This window comes from Danio rerio, chromosome 24 (assembly GCF_049306965.1).
Source record: "Danio rerio strain Tuebingen ecotype United States chromosome 24, GRCz12tu, whole genome shotgun sequence".
Classification (NCBI taxonomy): Eukaryota; Metazoa; Chordata; class Actinopteri; order Cypriniformes; family Danionidae; genus Danio; species Danio rerio.
This window is the reverse complement of record NC_133199.1, coordinates 7,708,682-7,725,299: the sequence shown is the minus strand read 5'-3', so window position 1 is coordinate 7,725,299 and position 16,618 is coordinate 7,708,682. Positions and strand designations below refer to the sequence as shown.

General features: G+C 36.8%; 1 protein-coding gene across 19 annotated transcripts in view; it reads right to left on the bottom strand.

Annotated features, from left to right (window-relative positions):
• The window catches only part of kmt2ca (lysine (K)-specific methyltransferase 2Ca), a 213,316-nt gene that overhangs the window by 35,868 nt on the left and 160,830 nt on the right, over nt 1-16,618 (bottom strand). For 13 of the 19 annotated variants that reach the window (XR_002456618.3, XR_012399696.1, XR_012399697.1 and 10 more), the window contains 10 exons: nt 15,102-15,221; nt 14,890-15,017; nt 13,199-13,385; nt 10,134-10,232; nt 9,813-9,860; nt 5,973-6,107; nt 3,694-3,726; nt 3,371-3,505; nt 3,074-3,224; nt 44-270 (listed from right to left, as the gene is read on the bottom strand). Coding sequence is in view for 16 of the 19 variants with exons in the window: in XM_005162545.6 (XP_005162602.2) it covers nt 44-270; nt 3,074-3,224; nt 3,371-3,505; nt 3,694-3,726; nt 5,973-6,107; nt 9,813-9,860; nt 10,134-10,232; nt 13,199-13,385; nt 14,890-15,017; nt 15,102-15,221 (1,263 nt within the window). In the remaining 3 variants the exon portion in view is untranslated. The remainder of the gene's footprint in view (nt 1-43; nt 271-3,073; nt 3,225-3,370; nt 3,506-3,693; nt 3,727-5,972; nt 6,108-9,812; nt 9,861-10,133; nt 10,233-13,198; nt 13,386-14,889; nt 15,018-15,101; nt 15,222-16,618) is intronic. The other 6 variants (XM_005162547.6, XM_073941414.1, XM_073941415.1 and 3 more) reach the window with 2 other exon arrangements.

Here is a 16,618-nt window from a genome sequence, read left to right as displayed (position 1 = left end):
ATTTTGAATTTCTATTGGATGTGTTTTAAGACAGTCCATTCACCTGGAAATTCATCTTGAAGATTTGGAAAGTTCATATTGGTGTAAAGCACAGGAGCAACAGTAGCCATTTCACCAAGAGTTTCCTCTTTCTCCCATTTTAATGTGCTCCTCTGAGCATTGGACATGGTGTCAGTCTCCACCTCTGGTGGAGGGACTGATCCAGGCACAGGTACAGGAGATGACCAAGGACCAATGACATCACCACTTGTCTGGCTGAATTTCTTCTCCCTATAGTGACCAAAAATGAACAAAAGAATGCACATCAATCTCATGGGTGCTCAATCAAAAAAAAATTATATATATATATATAAAGGCACCAAAACTTCACATCACATAGCTTGTGACTGAAGAGCACACTGACTCTTTATCAGACAACCTGCACCTCATTAATATGTCACTCTTTATACTATAAGAGGTCACATGATCCCACACAATGTTTAATGATAAACAGAAAATGCAACAACAAAAACATTTATAAACCAAAACCTACTCAGGTGTTCAACAAATAGGACCAAAAATAGAGCGAGAAATAACAGACAATTAAACGAAGAAAGAATCTAAACAATGATAGATCCATTAGATAAATTAACATATTACCCAAAACCTTTCCAACCCAAATAAACCAAACCACGATCTACAAAAATCTAAATATTCATTCATTTAATCCTCTGTGTGACCACGTCTTATGTGAAAATCCAGAAAGTTTGTTATACCTGTACTTTGTAAAATCAATGTATTAATATCTCTCCAAGATGTAAACATTTTACTACTACAATGCCTACATATTTAAGAGAAGAAACTGGGGGTAATGTACTTAATTCATTTAAACCACAAGTCAACACTAGTATATTTTGGTTGTATGTAATTTTCTCCATAATGAGTATATTTGTCAAAACATCAATCAAATCTTGCATTGGTGGTGGATTAGGTTTATATCAGCATTTAGTAATGGGTTTTTTTTTTACTTGAGGCAAGGATGACTCATATATTATGAGTACATAGGATGCATATATTTATTTATTTTTTTCCAAGAAATCTATTGACAGCATACCTAAATAAAGTACCTCAAAGCTGAAATCAATTCCTAAAATGCTATGCAACCCTTTCCAAAAACTTCTAATATTAAGACATCCCTAAAATATGTGAAAATGGTTAGCGTCATGTGGTCTGCAATGCCTCCAACAATTTGAGTACCCATGAAACTACATTTATGGAAAAAACAAATAATATTTCTCCGGCAACATTCTCTCCAATACGAAAAACGGCAAGTAGCCCATTTTAATTTACATATGTTTAGCCAATCTTCATTTGAGATTAGGATACCACTCTCTTTCTCCCATCGTACTTTAATGTACAGAGAACAATCCCCTTGTAGATCCATCAGTGATTTACAGTGCTCAGCATATTTAAGTACACCCCTCAAAAGTCTATCTTTTAAATTCATATTTTGAATAGGAAGCTATACAACATTATATTTGCGCACATACATTAGATTAGTCAGAACTGAAGCCAAATCTGGAGCTTATCTAAAAAAATAACTTACAATAACGGTCTAAAAACTAGTAAAACCTAATTTATATTTTACAGAAAAATATTAAATACAAACTTAAAAAAAAGAGGAAAAATCAAAAGAAGCAAAAAAAAAATTGTTGAAATTTTGTAGGTAGTAATTTATTTTTGCAACATATTGGTCGAATTTAATTCTATTATCTTTCAATTTCTATTCATTTTACTAAATATATCTGTTTAATAAATCTGTTTTGTTTAAATGCATTGCCTATATTCACTGAGAAATGAATCAAATGGGGTGTACTCAATTATGCTGAGCTCCGTATATAATTTAACTATAGTTTTTGACATTGGTTCAGCCATATGAGCTGAGGAGAACAATTGGACCACCTGTAGACAACTCGGTAACACTTTAGATTAACTATCCATTATAACTAGCTAACAGATCATTAATAAACTGTGATTTAATGAGTTATAAATGACTTAAGTGTGAGTCAATATATTAGTTAAGTGTTAGTTGATAGCTTATGTATGTTATTGAGTCGTTATTCTAGCTGCAACTATTCCTTATCTACTAACAGTTAATAAATGAAGAATAGTGGCAATTATAAAAACGTCCCAATAACATATCTAAACTATTAACTGATAATTAACAGGTCTTTAGTAAGTAATTTATCAACAGCTTGTTCATGATCAATTACTAATTTATTAGGTATAATTATAAAATCATTAAAATACAGTTAACAAGTCATTTAAAACTTGTTAACTAACAGCTTGTGAGTTATCTATTGGTCATCTATAAGGCACAGTTATAAATAATTAACAAACTATTACCTTTTATTTAACAAGTCATTTATAACTCATTAACTAACAGTTTAGAAATGGACTATTAACTAGTTATAATGGATAGTTATTCTTCTAACTCTTATTTGTATCACCATTAGCGTCTTTTTAATGTTCTGACAGAAATGTTGCGGGAGCAGAAGATATCTAAAGAAGCCTTTGGTGTCTAAATAAATGTTTTTTTTTATTGAATTAAAACCTCAAAGCCTATTTTCAACAATGCTACGTTCGTTGAATCAACCATTAAAATGTAAAATTTTAACATGATTTTCCTCATGCTTTTATTATTTTAACAATTGTTTACTTTCATCATTTAGTTTCTCTCAGTGTCTCCTTTATATAAATTACAGAGATAAATGGTTCTTCAGATCAAAAAAGTAATGAAGAGCAAAGATCTGTACATTTCTGCATATATTTTACAGCAAAATATAAATTATTTACAACAAAGTGCCAAATCAGTCATTTTTTGCCACAATAACATGGACTTTTGATAAATAGGAGGTGCTAACTTTAATGACAAACAAATATCAATGATATTTCCGAAAATAAAACAAAAAATGCCTGACTTACACATTTGTAGTTCTCCCTATGGTGACACATCAGTCCATTTACTGTCTTTCATTTCAGCCACTGAAATGCTAAGGTGTTTAAAAAGAAATGCCTGTACCAATCCACTCACCTGACATTTTCTGGAAAAGGCATACGGTGAACGGAAGAGAATGTACCAGAGACTCCAGCTACAGGAATCATAGGGTTCGGAGGAAAGTGGGTGTTTGGCCCCATCATGCCATTCATCATAGGCATGCGTGGGAACATTCCACCAACACCTCCTGCAAACGACACCACAGAGAAACACAAACTCTCAAAATCAGCTGAGCCAGGTTCATGTGTGATAAGTTATAAGTGCAGAAACAAAAAACATCTGTCTGGTTCTCTTAGCTGTTAATATTAGGACTTAATGCTGGCATCTTCAAACCTTGGTTCTGGAGAGACATTGCTGGTGCTGAGGCGTTGGGGGCAGTGTTGGGTGGGTGAGGAAGCTGAGGCGGCTGGCTGGCGTTTGGACTGAGAACTGCTGTGAACAAGTCTTCCACATCTTTACCCTCCAGTTCTAAATGGAATAAATATGATGTAAAAATCTAAACGTATTCTCAAATGGTTAATGGAAAATGTTAAGAGTAATAGAATTGTATACTTTATTTGCTGAGAAATCTTGCAAGAAATTATATTGACTTTTCTACATAGGTAAAAATGTCAGAAAACAAAGTAAAGAAATATATATTCTAAGAAACAACAAACCTGGGATTTTGTAGAGCTTACTCAGAATAGCCCCTGTAAGGAAGCAAAAAAAAGCAGGCCATTAACACAAAAACAAACATCAAGTGTAGAGCTACACAATATATTGTTTCAACATCACTATCACATCGTGTGCATCTACAATAGCCCAATTGCAGGATCTGTATGTCGATTTTGGATTAGAATTAACCAGAAAAGAACAGAAAACCCTAATAGAGTGACATATTTTTAAGGCTTGTGACTATGTCAGATTTCAAGCTAATTTTCAAGAAAAGAAAAAAAATTATTTAATTATTAAAGGACACCTATGATGAAAATCATCTTTGCAAGCTGTTTGGACAGAACTGTCTGTAGGTATAGTGTGTCTACTGTCATACTGGAGTGAAATAAACCCAACAAGTATCTATTTAAAATTTTCCTGATGTTAAATTAGGATCCAAATCCCAGAGATTTTAAGGCCCCCTGCAACGTGACAGGGGAGTGCAGTTTTCCCCACCCACTGAATAGATTGACAGGTGCCATGCTTCTATAATAGCATGCATCAACATGTCCACAGAACAATTTTTTTGCAAATAAACTGAGATTCAAATATTTATTACAGAGCATGTCTGTAATAAAGACATTAAAATCGCTATCTAATTCTTAACCTCCATAATCACCATGGCTGCATGGTGTCAGTAAACACTGCAAACAGCATTTGTGTGAGACTCATCATTTCAGAAAGGCTTGAATAAACTCCACCACAGCTACATTAAATAAACTTACTTAGTATTTTTGACTAACGAGCTGTATTTCAGCTTCATCAGTGTCTGCATCTGTCACTAACTGCTGTTTATCTGACGTAACTCATGATAAGCAGCTCATTTGCATTTAAAGCCACAGGCAACAAAAACAGCTACGCTATATTTAGACGCCAAAATGGGCAGATTCTGGAGGCTACAATAAGTAATCTGATGGATATTTTAAGCTAAACTTTACAGACACATTCTGGAGACACTAAAGGCTTATTGTACATCTTGTAAAAGAGGTAAAATAGGTGCCCTTTAATGCAATGAAATCTTCATACCAATCAAAAATTATGAATTCTTCATAGAGTTATTTAAATATAGTTTATTCATATCGCAATATTTATTTCAGAAAAACAATATATGGCAATATATAATATAATATATTTTTTTCAATATCCTGCAGCCCAAAGTGTAATATAAACGTGACCCGAATTATCACGCCTAGTAACTAGAAGAGTAAAAGAACTAGAGGTGTAACACAATAGCATTTTTCAAACCATATATCAAATGTCAAAGCATTTTAAAATGATTGCATATAATAATTATTTTCAGTTATTAAATGTAAAGAGAATACCCCAATATATATCTTAGAAAAACAAATATTGCAAGATCAGTTTTTACCCATAATCAAGTGTAATATAAAGGTGACCAGAATTATCATACCCAGTAACAACAAGAGTTAGACTAGAGGACTGGAGGTGTAACAAATTTAGCATTTTTTCCCACCATTTACCAAATGTCAAAACATTTTTCAGTGATTGCATATAACAATTACTTACTGTTATTAATATAATGTAAAGGATAACCACTAACAGCAGGCGAAAAAAGCTGTTGCGAAAATTATTATTTATAATACCAGATAGCTGTGCTAAAACTACAAAGTTTATGTATGCGATATACAGGTGAAGTCAGAATTATTAGCCCCTCTGTGAATTTTTTTTTTTTTTTTTTATATTTCCCAAATGATGTTTAACAGAGCAAAGAATTTTGACAGTTTGTCTGATAATATTTTTTCTTATGCAGAAAGTCTTATTTGTTTTATTTCGGCTAGAATAAAAGCAGTTTTTAATTTTTTTTTAAAGCATTTTAATGTCAACATTATTAGCACCCTTAAGCTATAGTTCTTTTTAATTGTCTACAGAACAAACCATCATAACTTAATCATAACACCCTAACTTAACATAATTAAGCCTTTAAAAGTCACTTTAAGCAGAATACTAGTATCTTGAAAATATCTAGTAAAATATTATGTACTGTCATCACGACAAAAATAAAAGAAATTAGCTATTAGAAATTAATTATTTAAACAGTTATGTTTAGAAATAACAGAACAGAAATCGGGAGAAACATTTGCATGGGGCTAATAATTCAGAGATATAATTCTGATTTCAACTGTATGCAATCTATCAAGTGTGTGAGAACAACAAAGCAATTGTTTTCAGCCAATATTTCTAAAGTTCTAATAGCAAAGTGCAAGCAACCTTTAAGTCTTACCATCAGAAACCATCTTATCCAGCTCAGGGCTCAGTATTACGTCCAGAGGTTCTTCCTGTAGTCGAGATCCTCGAGCAGGGCCAGGATGAGGGGGAACTGACTGATCATCTGGCAGGGTGCCAATGTCTAAACCAGCTGGAGGGAAGAGAAGTTAAACAGCTAGTCTCAAACTCTGTTTCCCAGCTCTACTGAACACACTTCAAAAAACTGCATGAAAACAGAGCTGTCATTCTGTAAACGCCTAAATCAGAGTTGATAAGCAATTTATTTTCTGCAGCGTCTTTGTGGAGATAAGGCACAGGGGAGGACTGAGGACTGATTTTTAATGTCATGGTAAAATAAGGAGGGGAAAGACGATGTCCTCCTCCTTTTATTTCACATTTTCTAAGAAAAACAGAAACTTAGTTAGTAGTGCTACTTCAAGTTAGTGTGAAAAAGTCTTTTTAAAATAGAAATTCATTCATCATTGCATGATATAATTTTTCAGTAGAACATACGAGAGCTAAATCAATGAAAGAGCAAGCAACTGCAATGACTAATCATAAAAACGCTGTCACCAACATCAAAGTGTCAGCCACTGTGCTTTAGGAAGCTTCGCTGTTCTGCTGGATTTAGACTAATAACAATTAATTTTGGCTTGACTTAAACTTCTTGTTCCACTTTCAAAAGTTGTTAAGTCATATCAACCCAATGTGACCTCGGTTGCGTTAACACCACAGAAATGTAATTTACCATGGTGTCTGTGAGAGCGATATTACAAGGCTTGCAAAAAAAGTATGCCAGAGATGCAACTTTTTAAGCTTCCCATAGGTTTGAAATATACTTTCGATGGTAGCTGAATTGAAACACCATTTACCCACATCACACAAATAGCTAACTATATGCGACACAAAAAACATAATTTAATTTTGAACAATATTTTAATTTATTATGACACTGTTATAAACTGTTTCTTTTCAATGGGTTTAAGTAAAAAAGACTGTTGAAATAAAAAAAGAAATCAAATATTTCTCTTACTTTTATCAGGGTTTCTGCAGGTTTCACCAAGTTAAATTTAAGACTTTAGACATTTTTAAGACCATTATGACTGAAATTTTAGACTCATAAAGGACTAAAGGCTAAGGATTTTTTCAAATGGCCCAGATGAAAATGGCCAGAAGTCCTATCAAAAAATATAATATAATTTAATACATTTAATAATACAATAATACATTAATAATAAAGAATTTCTTAGCAAATATTTTAAATATTGTGTAAAAACAAGCAAGCTTGTATTCATATAATTTTTCTTCTAACGTAAACTTTCTTCAAAAAAAAAAAATTATAAATAAATAAAAATGAACCATTGTTTTAGGATAAACTAAATCTACGCACAACAATCTGTCCAGGTTGGTGTCCTCAGCAGTAAATACGTGGAGCACTTTTAAACAAATGTTAAAATAATTAAAGCATTATGATACATACAGTTAAAAATGACCTTTTTAAATGAAGAGTTAAAGGTTTTACTGAAATGGATTGTTGGTGATTGTATGGGTTTTGGCCAGATCGGGTAGCAATACCTGAACAAATTAAAATTTAGACCTGCTTAAAAAAAGATTCAATACCTACAACACAATACTGCACCAAATTTAAGTCTTTTTAATGAGTTAAATTTAGATTTTGGGATTTAAGACATTAAGACCTCGCGGAAACCCTGTTTTATGCTATTCAGGAGCCATGTGCACCCACCGACAGGTAAAATCTGCTTCTCTCTCTTTCAAGTTCAAAGCAAACTTGAACGCCGAAGAATTTTAGATATGTATATAAAATAGCCCCTGTAATATATTAACATCATCAAATTAATAAAATAATTTGCGAATGAGAAATAAATGAAAGAAAAAAAGGAATAAAGCAAGACAATATCTCTAAAAATAATTGTAATTAATTATTATATTAATATATTATATTAATAATAATTATTAAATGAAGAATTTAAAAACTTGTAGATTTAAATGAGGCAAAAATTTAAAATGTGTTGATTAACCATTACTAAAGATGTACACATATTTTGCAGCCAGTTTAGACCAGTCATTTTGTCCACTTTGAGTATATATTAAAGTTTTTCTAAATCGTTTAGATAAAAAAATGAATTATTGAATGCTTCTCTCGCTCTCGCGAATGCTTGTGCTCAGTCTGCTGCGAAGCCGAGCGAAAGTAGGCTTCAGTTAAAAGCTAATGCAACGCTCATGAGCTTTGGAAAGCGAAAGTAAAAGCTGAATCCCAGACATTTTAGGATATTTCGAAACCCGGGCTGGACAAATTTCCCAGTCCCAGGCGGGTCTCTGTGGGTCTGCAGAGCATGTGAGACTGAGGGCCTACTCACACTATGCCATCCGTACCGTGCCCAGGCCCGTTTCCCGGATCGTTTGAGAAGTGTGAGTGCGCTGAATCGGGCTCAAGCACGGTTCACTTGGCCGGCCCTGGCCCGGTTGGAAGAGGTGTGCCTGAGCCCGGTTCACTTGGCCCGAAACTAAAAGCGAGACGTAACTTTTAAAGGGACTGTTTGATATGGATTTATTAATCATTCTTACTGTTCAGTGAACGCAAACTGCCGTAGTTTATTAAAGACGCAAACCCCTCACTGCTCGACAGCTGCGCGCCTTCAGCAGACCTCCTCATTCCTGCAGCACGAGAGCTTTATCATTGTTTATGAGCGCCAAAAGTGGCGGATCTGTTCGGCGAAATATCTGACTGCGTGTCCCCGCATCCCTAAGGACTGTTTGGCGAAATATTGGACGGCATATCAAACGACTGAAACGATATAACTAGAGAAATCTCTACTGTGCTGCTGAGTGAGAGAGCGCTTCTCACTGAACAGTGCAGTAGCGATGACGTAAGCGTGGCGAGGCCCGTTTGTGGTGTGAGCGCGGGCCGTCGGGGGAGACGGGAGGGGGGACAAGCGTGCTTTGGCCCGGTTCGAGGCAACTGTACCTAGTGTGAGTACGGCCTGAGTCTGTCTAGACAGGTCTCGCGCACAAAGAATGAAACGGGTAAATTTGAATTAGAAACCACAAAAACCTCAGCAGCAAGGGCAGTAGAATCAAGCACTGTTCTGTTTCCTTTTATTCTCTAATTTCTTTGCTCAACCCACATCCTTGTCTCTTTTTATCTATAATATAAGTTTTTTTTTCTTCTTTAATGAACATAGAAAAATTAGCTGTCGTTAAACTGCTGGATTTACCCCCTCCTAACATAACACATCCTCTAATGCCACTACTGTATATTACGCATTAAAGTGAAACTCCGAGCAGTGCAACTTTGTTCTGTAACCCTTTAGAACTTGCTTTCACACTGAAGCAGTTACATCACTAATAAAACACCACTAGTTTCTCCACAGCAAGGCCATTCCACTGAGAGAAGGGAATGTGTCCTTGCCAACTTAAAAGCTGGCAATTATGAATAAATAAAATTATCAAATTAGACCCTGGAGAAAATTAAAAAGGACTACATACAGAACATTTCAAACACACTTCGAATGTCAGAAATTGCAAACAAGCACGGTTGCCAACTAAGGTACAGCAGAAGCCAAACCCAGCATCCATCTAAAGACAGTTTAGTTCTCAACTCACAGAAGGTCATGTGCAAGAAAACATGCTGCTTGTTTGTTTGTGGTTAGTAAAAAGACAGAAGCAGGAAGCCACATAGAAGTTTGAGTGTAAGTGTGTGTGTGTGTGTTGGAAAAGGGATCATGCAGAAATCGGCACTACAAAAAGTCTGATTGCCCGTTTAGGGGCCGAGAGGCCAGGAGAGGGGGCAGTTCTACTTCTACAGCCAGAGGGGCTGTGCCAATAGAGCTCTTACCGAATGGAGAGGGGGAACTGTCCACCTGGAAAGGGCATAAATCAAGACCTACAAGAACCCAAACCAGATAAAACCAAATAATTATAAAACAATGTATACATAAAAGTACAACGAAAAAGGAGGATGACGCTAAAACACCAAAAATAAACAGAGCAAAGCAAGCAGAATGTGAAATGCAAGTGTGTAATTTTAAAGCAAAAAAGGAAATGCACTTGTGATGACGCATGATTGCAGGTGACCTTTCTAGGGTTGTTAGTGCATCTGCAGAAGGGAAATAGAGGGGAGACTATCCTGCAGACAGATCTTGGGGGCTAAATATACCTGATTCATGGCCTGGCTTCACCAGGTCATCAGACAGCATTCCCAGGAGATCATCATCTGAATGTAGAACCAGCTCGGTTAAGGGATCCTCCACATTGGCTGGAGATCAAGAAGACAAGGGTGTTTCTGAGCACAAGCATCCATATGAACCACCAAGTGCCCCTGATTAAATCTCACCAAAGGCTGGGCGGTAAGACGTATTCTGTATGCTGTGCGATGGTTGATAACAACAGTGCAATTTCTGTCAGTACAAAACCCAGCGTTCCACTTTTGCTGTTACAGCCTTATTTTAAAATAGATTCATCTCATTGTTTTCCTCAAAATTCTACAAACATTACTGCTTCATCAGTATTCATACAGGATCAATACCAGAGCTCCCCGGAGGACATGGAGAAAGCATATAGCTAGAGGGAAGTCTAGGGTACCCTTCTGAGACTGCAGATAAGTGGCAGAAGATGGATGGGTGGATCTGTGCAGATCTAGAAGAAACAGTTACAGCCTCAAGTATGATGGCACAAGCTTTGCACATCTATTTTTGGTTAAATGGGAAGTGTCAGTGCACAGCTGTTTTAAAATCTTTCCCGAGATGTTCAATTGGGTTCATATTTGGCCACTGGATGGGCCACTTATAGACATCTACAGAATAATCTGGTAGCTGCTCTTTTGTTATCTTGGCTGTGTGCTTATGTTGCGGAGGTCTGCTGGTGAGGTGCTGTGCAGGTAAACCAACAGACGCTAGAGGCCTTGGTCTTTAGCCTCCTTGTTAGAGCAACCGACTTCCATGCGGAAAGTTGTCATTTTGATCCCAGCTAGGACCGGCATTGTTAAACTGGTGCCGTGACCCGGATGTGAGTGAGGTTTAGGGGGGTGAGTGTAGCAGAGGCCATTTAGTGAAGAGCTGTGCAGGTAAATCTCACTCTTCTGACCTCTAAAGGTGCCCAGTGACAGACGCTAGAGGCCAAGGTCTTTAGCCTCCTTGGTAGAGCAACTGACTTCTGCGTGGAAAGTTGCCAGTTTGATCTCAGCTCGGAGCAGGTTAGGTGGTGTAAGACCGGCAGGGCTACATTGGTGACGTGATGGGAGTGAGGTTTAGGGGGGTGAGTGTAGCAGAGGCCAGCTAGTGAAGTGTTGTGCAGGTAAACCTCACTCCTCTGAGCAAAGGTGCTCTATTGACAGAAGTTAGAGGCCATGATCTTTAGCTTTCTTGGTAGAGCAACCGACTCCCATGCAGAAAGTTGCCATTTAGGATTACACTTAGGGTCATTGTCTTGATAAAAGATGATCGGTTTCCAGAATCTGAGGTCCAGAACTCTCTGGAACAGGTTTCCCTCAATCATTATTAGTCTCCAAGTTCTTGCTACTGAAAAATATCCCACAACATTATGCTGTCACCACCATGCTTCTCTATGTAGATGGTATCTCCCAGGGGATAAGCGGTGTCTGGATCCCTCCAGACAAAGAGTTCAACTTTGTTTCACCAGACCACAAAGTTTTGTTTCTCAGGGTTTGAGAGTCCTTCTGGTGCCTTTGGCAACTATTGGCAGGTCATCATGTGCTTTTTACTGAGAAGTGGTTGTCCTCTCTTCAGAGAAAAATGCTGGACCTCTTTCAGAGTCACCATCAGTTTCTTGGTCACCTTCATTGCGCTTTGATGAGTCCTGATTGCTCCAATCTTCTTCTATTTACAGATGATGGCCACTGTGCTCATTGGGACCCTCAATAAGGTAAAATGTATGTACTCTTTCCCAGATCTGGGAATACTTACAGGTATGTACGTGTGATTTTTGAGTATAAACAACATTGTTTCACAGTGTCATTATTTATGCAGGTATTGTATGTAGAATTCTGTGGAAAATAATGAATTTTGGATAAGGCCGTAACAATAAATTGTGAAAAAGTGACGCTTTATGAATTCTCCCTGTATACACTGTATGTAGACAGTAAACCTTGAAGCAAGCTCACTAGTAAAATGTTACTTAAACAAAACTGCTCATGTTGCTATATTCATCTTAAACCCAAAGGGTAAAAAATTAAGGCCTAACAAATAAAATGTTTTTTAATGACAATTGCATCCTCATCTGGAATATTGTGTTATATATTAGATTTTTTTTGGTCATACCGCCCACCCAAATATCAAAAATATATAATTTTTTATAATTTTGACACAGAAAATTTCAGTAACTTTCAATAAATACATACACATGCATAACAAAATTCCAAATCATACACTTATTTCAAGACTACCAAGCTATGAAAGAGTTAAATAGGAGACTCTACAGAGCAGAGAGAGGAGCTTTGCTCTATGGGAGATGAAAATCTCTAAGGACAAACAAACGGCCCTGAAAGCCTTCAAATAGCTTTGTGATTGCTCTACAAACGAATACGCACAAGCCTTCTAAACACTGCACAGTGACTGCCAGCTTCCTATCCTCCCAGAGAGCTTCGACAGGGAATTCAGAAAAAGTGCTGGCGAATTGGGTTTTAAAAACATTTTAGGTTGGCTGTGAGCAGAGGTCTGCTGGACTGGGTGTAAATGAGGGTTGACAGAACTGAGGATAAAGAGAAATGGTGAAGAATGAGGTGTCTGAACAAGCCCTTCAGCCTATAAGAGTATGCAAATAAAGGCTGAAGAGGACAAAAAAATGAGCACATGGGGGCAAAAAAAAAAAAAAAAAAGTTCATTTGTACACTGTAGCTTCTTTTAGTTCCTGTGGCAAAAACAACTGAGACAGTCTCTAATGCATTGTACTGGAAATACACGGTAAGATTCAGCAATGCTGTTGGGTTGTGTGATGCATTCAGTGTGTGCAGAAGGGAAAGCTGGAAGTACAGTGATAATGTGCATTATACCTCCCTGCAGGATTCACTGCAGGCGAGAGCAAGAAAATATTACCTGTTGGGTCAGAGCGCAGGAAAAAAAATATAATCAAAGGCAACTTAAAGTGAAAAAGATCTTTAGACAGGACTGCGTGAATCTATTTGGTAAATATGTGTCAACATGAATACAGATAGAGATGATTCAGCACTATTTTTCTATGTGCGTTTCTAAATAATATTGTACATACGCAGTGTCCCCGCTTTAGATGAGACTGGAGTGGAGGTGGCGCTCAGAAGCGGGTCAGATAAAGGGTCTAGGAAGCTGCTGCTCTGTGATTTGCTGTCTGTATGACTGGCTTCTTCCACAGCTCCTGTTTCCAAAGCTGACTTGGTCTGCTTGCTCTTATCCAGAAGTTCTTTCCCAAAAAATGCCTCCTGTAACAAATGCATGAACATGTTAATGATGCGGTCACTAGCAATACACCATCAGAAGCACATAAAATAATAGCTGCATGTAAGAAGCACTATGCATTTGCTATGGAGTTCTAGCATTATGGGATTTGCTACAGCATTGCTAAATGACTTTTCTGGTTACTCTAAGTATGATATTTTTCCGTCTAAAGCAGTGTTTCCCACCCCTGTTCCTAAAGACACACCAACATAAGACATTTTCAACCTCTTCCTAATCAAACACACCTGAATCAACTCATCAGTAAATTGAAGAGACTCTAAAACCTAAAATGAATGGGTCAGATAGAGAGACACCTAAAATATGCACTGTTGGTCTGCTACAGAAACAGGGTTGGAAAACACAGGTCTAGTGAACCTCATTTTTAAAGTGACTTTTGTAAATGGTTTAAATGCCAAGATGCTGCCACGTTTAATTCAGAATATCTAATAATCCCAAACTATCAATGAAATAAAATAAAACACAATGCTGCCTAAAGGGCTGGAGTTTAAATCATTGATTCAAAACATTCCTCTGGTGATGAACTTTCAGGTTTGACAAACTAAAAAACTGACAGCTATAATAGTTAATGCATCTTCACACAAAGCATTCATGCAACATGTTGTTGAAACGACCACTACATCTCATTATTCACATAACAAGTCCTAACAGGAATGCTTATGTTTTCAAAGTAAACCAGTAGTCAGAAGACACTTATCTAAATTATTACACTTATTTCAAATGTATTCATCTGGTTTGTGTTAACAATAATGTTCCGGATTGAACATTATAAACAACATGTGAGGCACACTCTAGATTTTTGAAGAAAACAAGTGTACGTACAATTTCTAAATACCCTGTATATTTTAAATAGCTTATATTCTACAAATAAGTCATATTTTTTCAAGCAGCAATCTCCCGCTTGCACTTGTGAAGCTAATATGGAAGTAACAGAAACTGCAATTTATCAAAATTCCACTAGTCCTGGCTCCATAACAGAGCAAATTACTATTGACCCTACTGGTAAACTTTTTCCCAGAGATTGGTTGCGGCTGGAAGGGCATCTGCTGCATAAAACAAGAGCTGGATAAGTTGGCGGTTCATTCCGCTGTGGCAACCCCGGATTAATAAAGGGACTAAGCCGAAAAGAAAATGAATGAATGAATATTAAAATCATAACTTTACAGCACAAAAAAAGGTGTTTACAGCCTGCAACAATGAAAGATTTTGGTTCATATAGCTGATGTTACCTTTCATGACAGCAAAAAGTCCTACAAGACGGTAATAATTTGATTGCACTGTTTACACAAACAATGGCACTAACATAGGTAAGTGAAATTGAACAAACATGGGGGGGGGGGGGTGTCTTAAAAGGTTGAAAACCCCTGATTTAATCTATTATTTAGTCATTATTCATGATTTATTTTGTGTTGGAGATTTTAAACAACCAGCATGATTGGCCCTAAAGTCTACAGTTTAAGAAACACTGACCTGTAGATACGAAGGGAACGCCTCCTCGAGTTTGGTTTTTTTCTTCCTATATCTTTTCTTGACTTTCTCCAGGGGCTCACTAATGATAGGAGGAGCTCCGTCCACAGGAGTGTCTGGTTCATTCCAACCTGGTGTAAAAAAGATTTACTTGATGCAACAACTTACAGAATTCGCCAAACTAAAAAATGGATCAGAACCTGAGATGATCCTACCATCATCCCGTCCCGTGAGGTTCTCTGTGAGCGAGCTTGTGGAGTCTTTCCGGCTGAGAGACCGCTTGCCTTTTCCTTGTCCTGCCTTGCTTCTCTGACGCACCATAAACCCACCGATACCTAAAGAGGGATGAATTTAAATGTAAGTCATTGAAAATAAAACAGTGCCAGAAATAAAAAGCAGCTGGACCCCTAAACTGGGTGATGGAGGCAATCAGGAATTAATAATGTGGGACCCTGACAGTGACATCTTGACATTTATCTCCATAATTCAGGATGACGCATGAGCTTTGGGCTGGGAGAGGGTGATTCATCTTGGCTATGCTCCTGGAAAACCATTTCAGGTAAGTCTATTTCTAGGTTGTACCACACTGTCTGCAACTGACCCAACAACCCCATCCCTAACACAATCCATTGCACAGAAACAGAAAGGGATCAGAGCCCCTGTTTTTAACCGCTATAAAAATGTTTTCAGTGATCTAATCACAACTGGTTAGATGTGACGCTGCTGTAGATGTGGATAAAACTACACTTTTAAACACAATATGTGGGCTTTGGTACAATAATGCGACATGTGAATAATTTGCTTTAGTGCAGGGTGCCCAGAGTTTTTCGTATGAAGGGCCAAAATCCAAATATCATAAAGAACCATGGACCGAAATTAAATATCGCAAACTATTTTACATTAAAGTTGGCATGGTTAATTTCCTAATTAATTTCATATAACATCCAATGAATAAATCATTAACAAAGTATGAAAGTACAATTATTAAGCACATTATAAATGTGGTTGTTAGTCAAGAATAGAGCATTTATAGTTGCAGTTATAAACTGCTTACTAACATTTATTAAAGTAGAGGTAATGCTTAACAGATAATGAATTCACTATTTGCTAATGCTTAATAAATAATTCATAGTGTGTAGTTATTATAAAGTGTTACCGAATATTTTCGAATTAGTCAATAATATAACTTAAATTAACTTAAAATACTGAATAAATAAAAATGTACACACATTTAGTCAAGCAAATAAACAGAATCAATGATGGGCTAAAAATCTGCGGAATTGTGCACGCACAGAATCCCTGTGGGCCTAAAAATGGGGGTAACACTATAAAAACAAACAGTATGCGTTTAAATGTGAAGATCTCACGAGTTTAATGAAACCACAGCGAATGAAGCTCTGCACAAGACTTTTGGCCAGCGGAGAAATTAAAATGGTCGTGCCCAACTGAGTCTGGTTCTTTCAAGGTTTTTTTTCTTCACTCCCATCAGATGAAGTTTTTTTTCCCTCTCCGCTGTCGCCACTGCCTCGCATGGTTCAGGATTGGTAGAGCTACGCATCGATGAATTTGCTCTTCAGTGTTTGAACTCTCAGTAATGATTAAATCACACTGAACTGAGCTAAACTGAACTGAACTGAACTTAAACACTAAAACCTGAACCACACTGTTCCAGTTACTATGACCATTTATGTGAAGCTGCTTTTACACAATCTACATTGTAAAAGCGCTATAC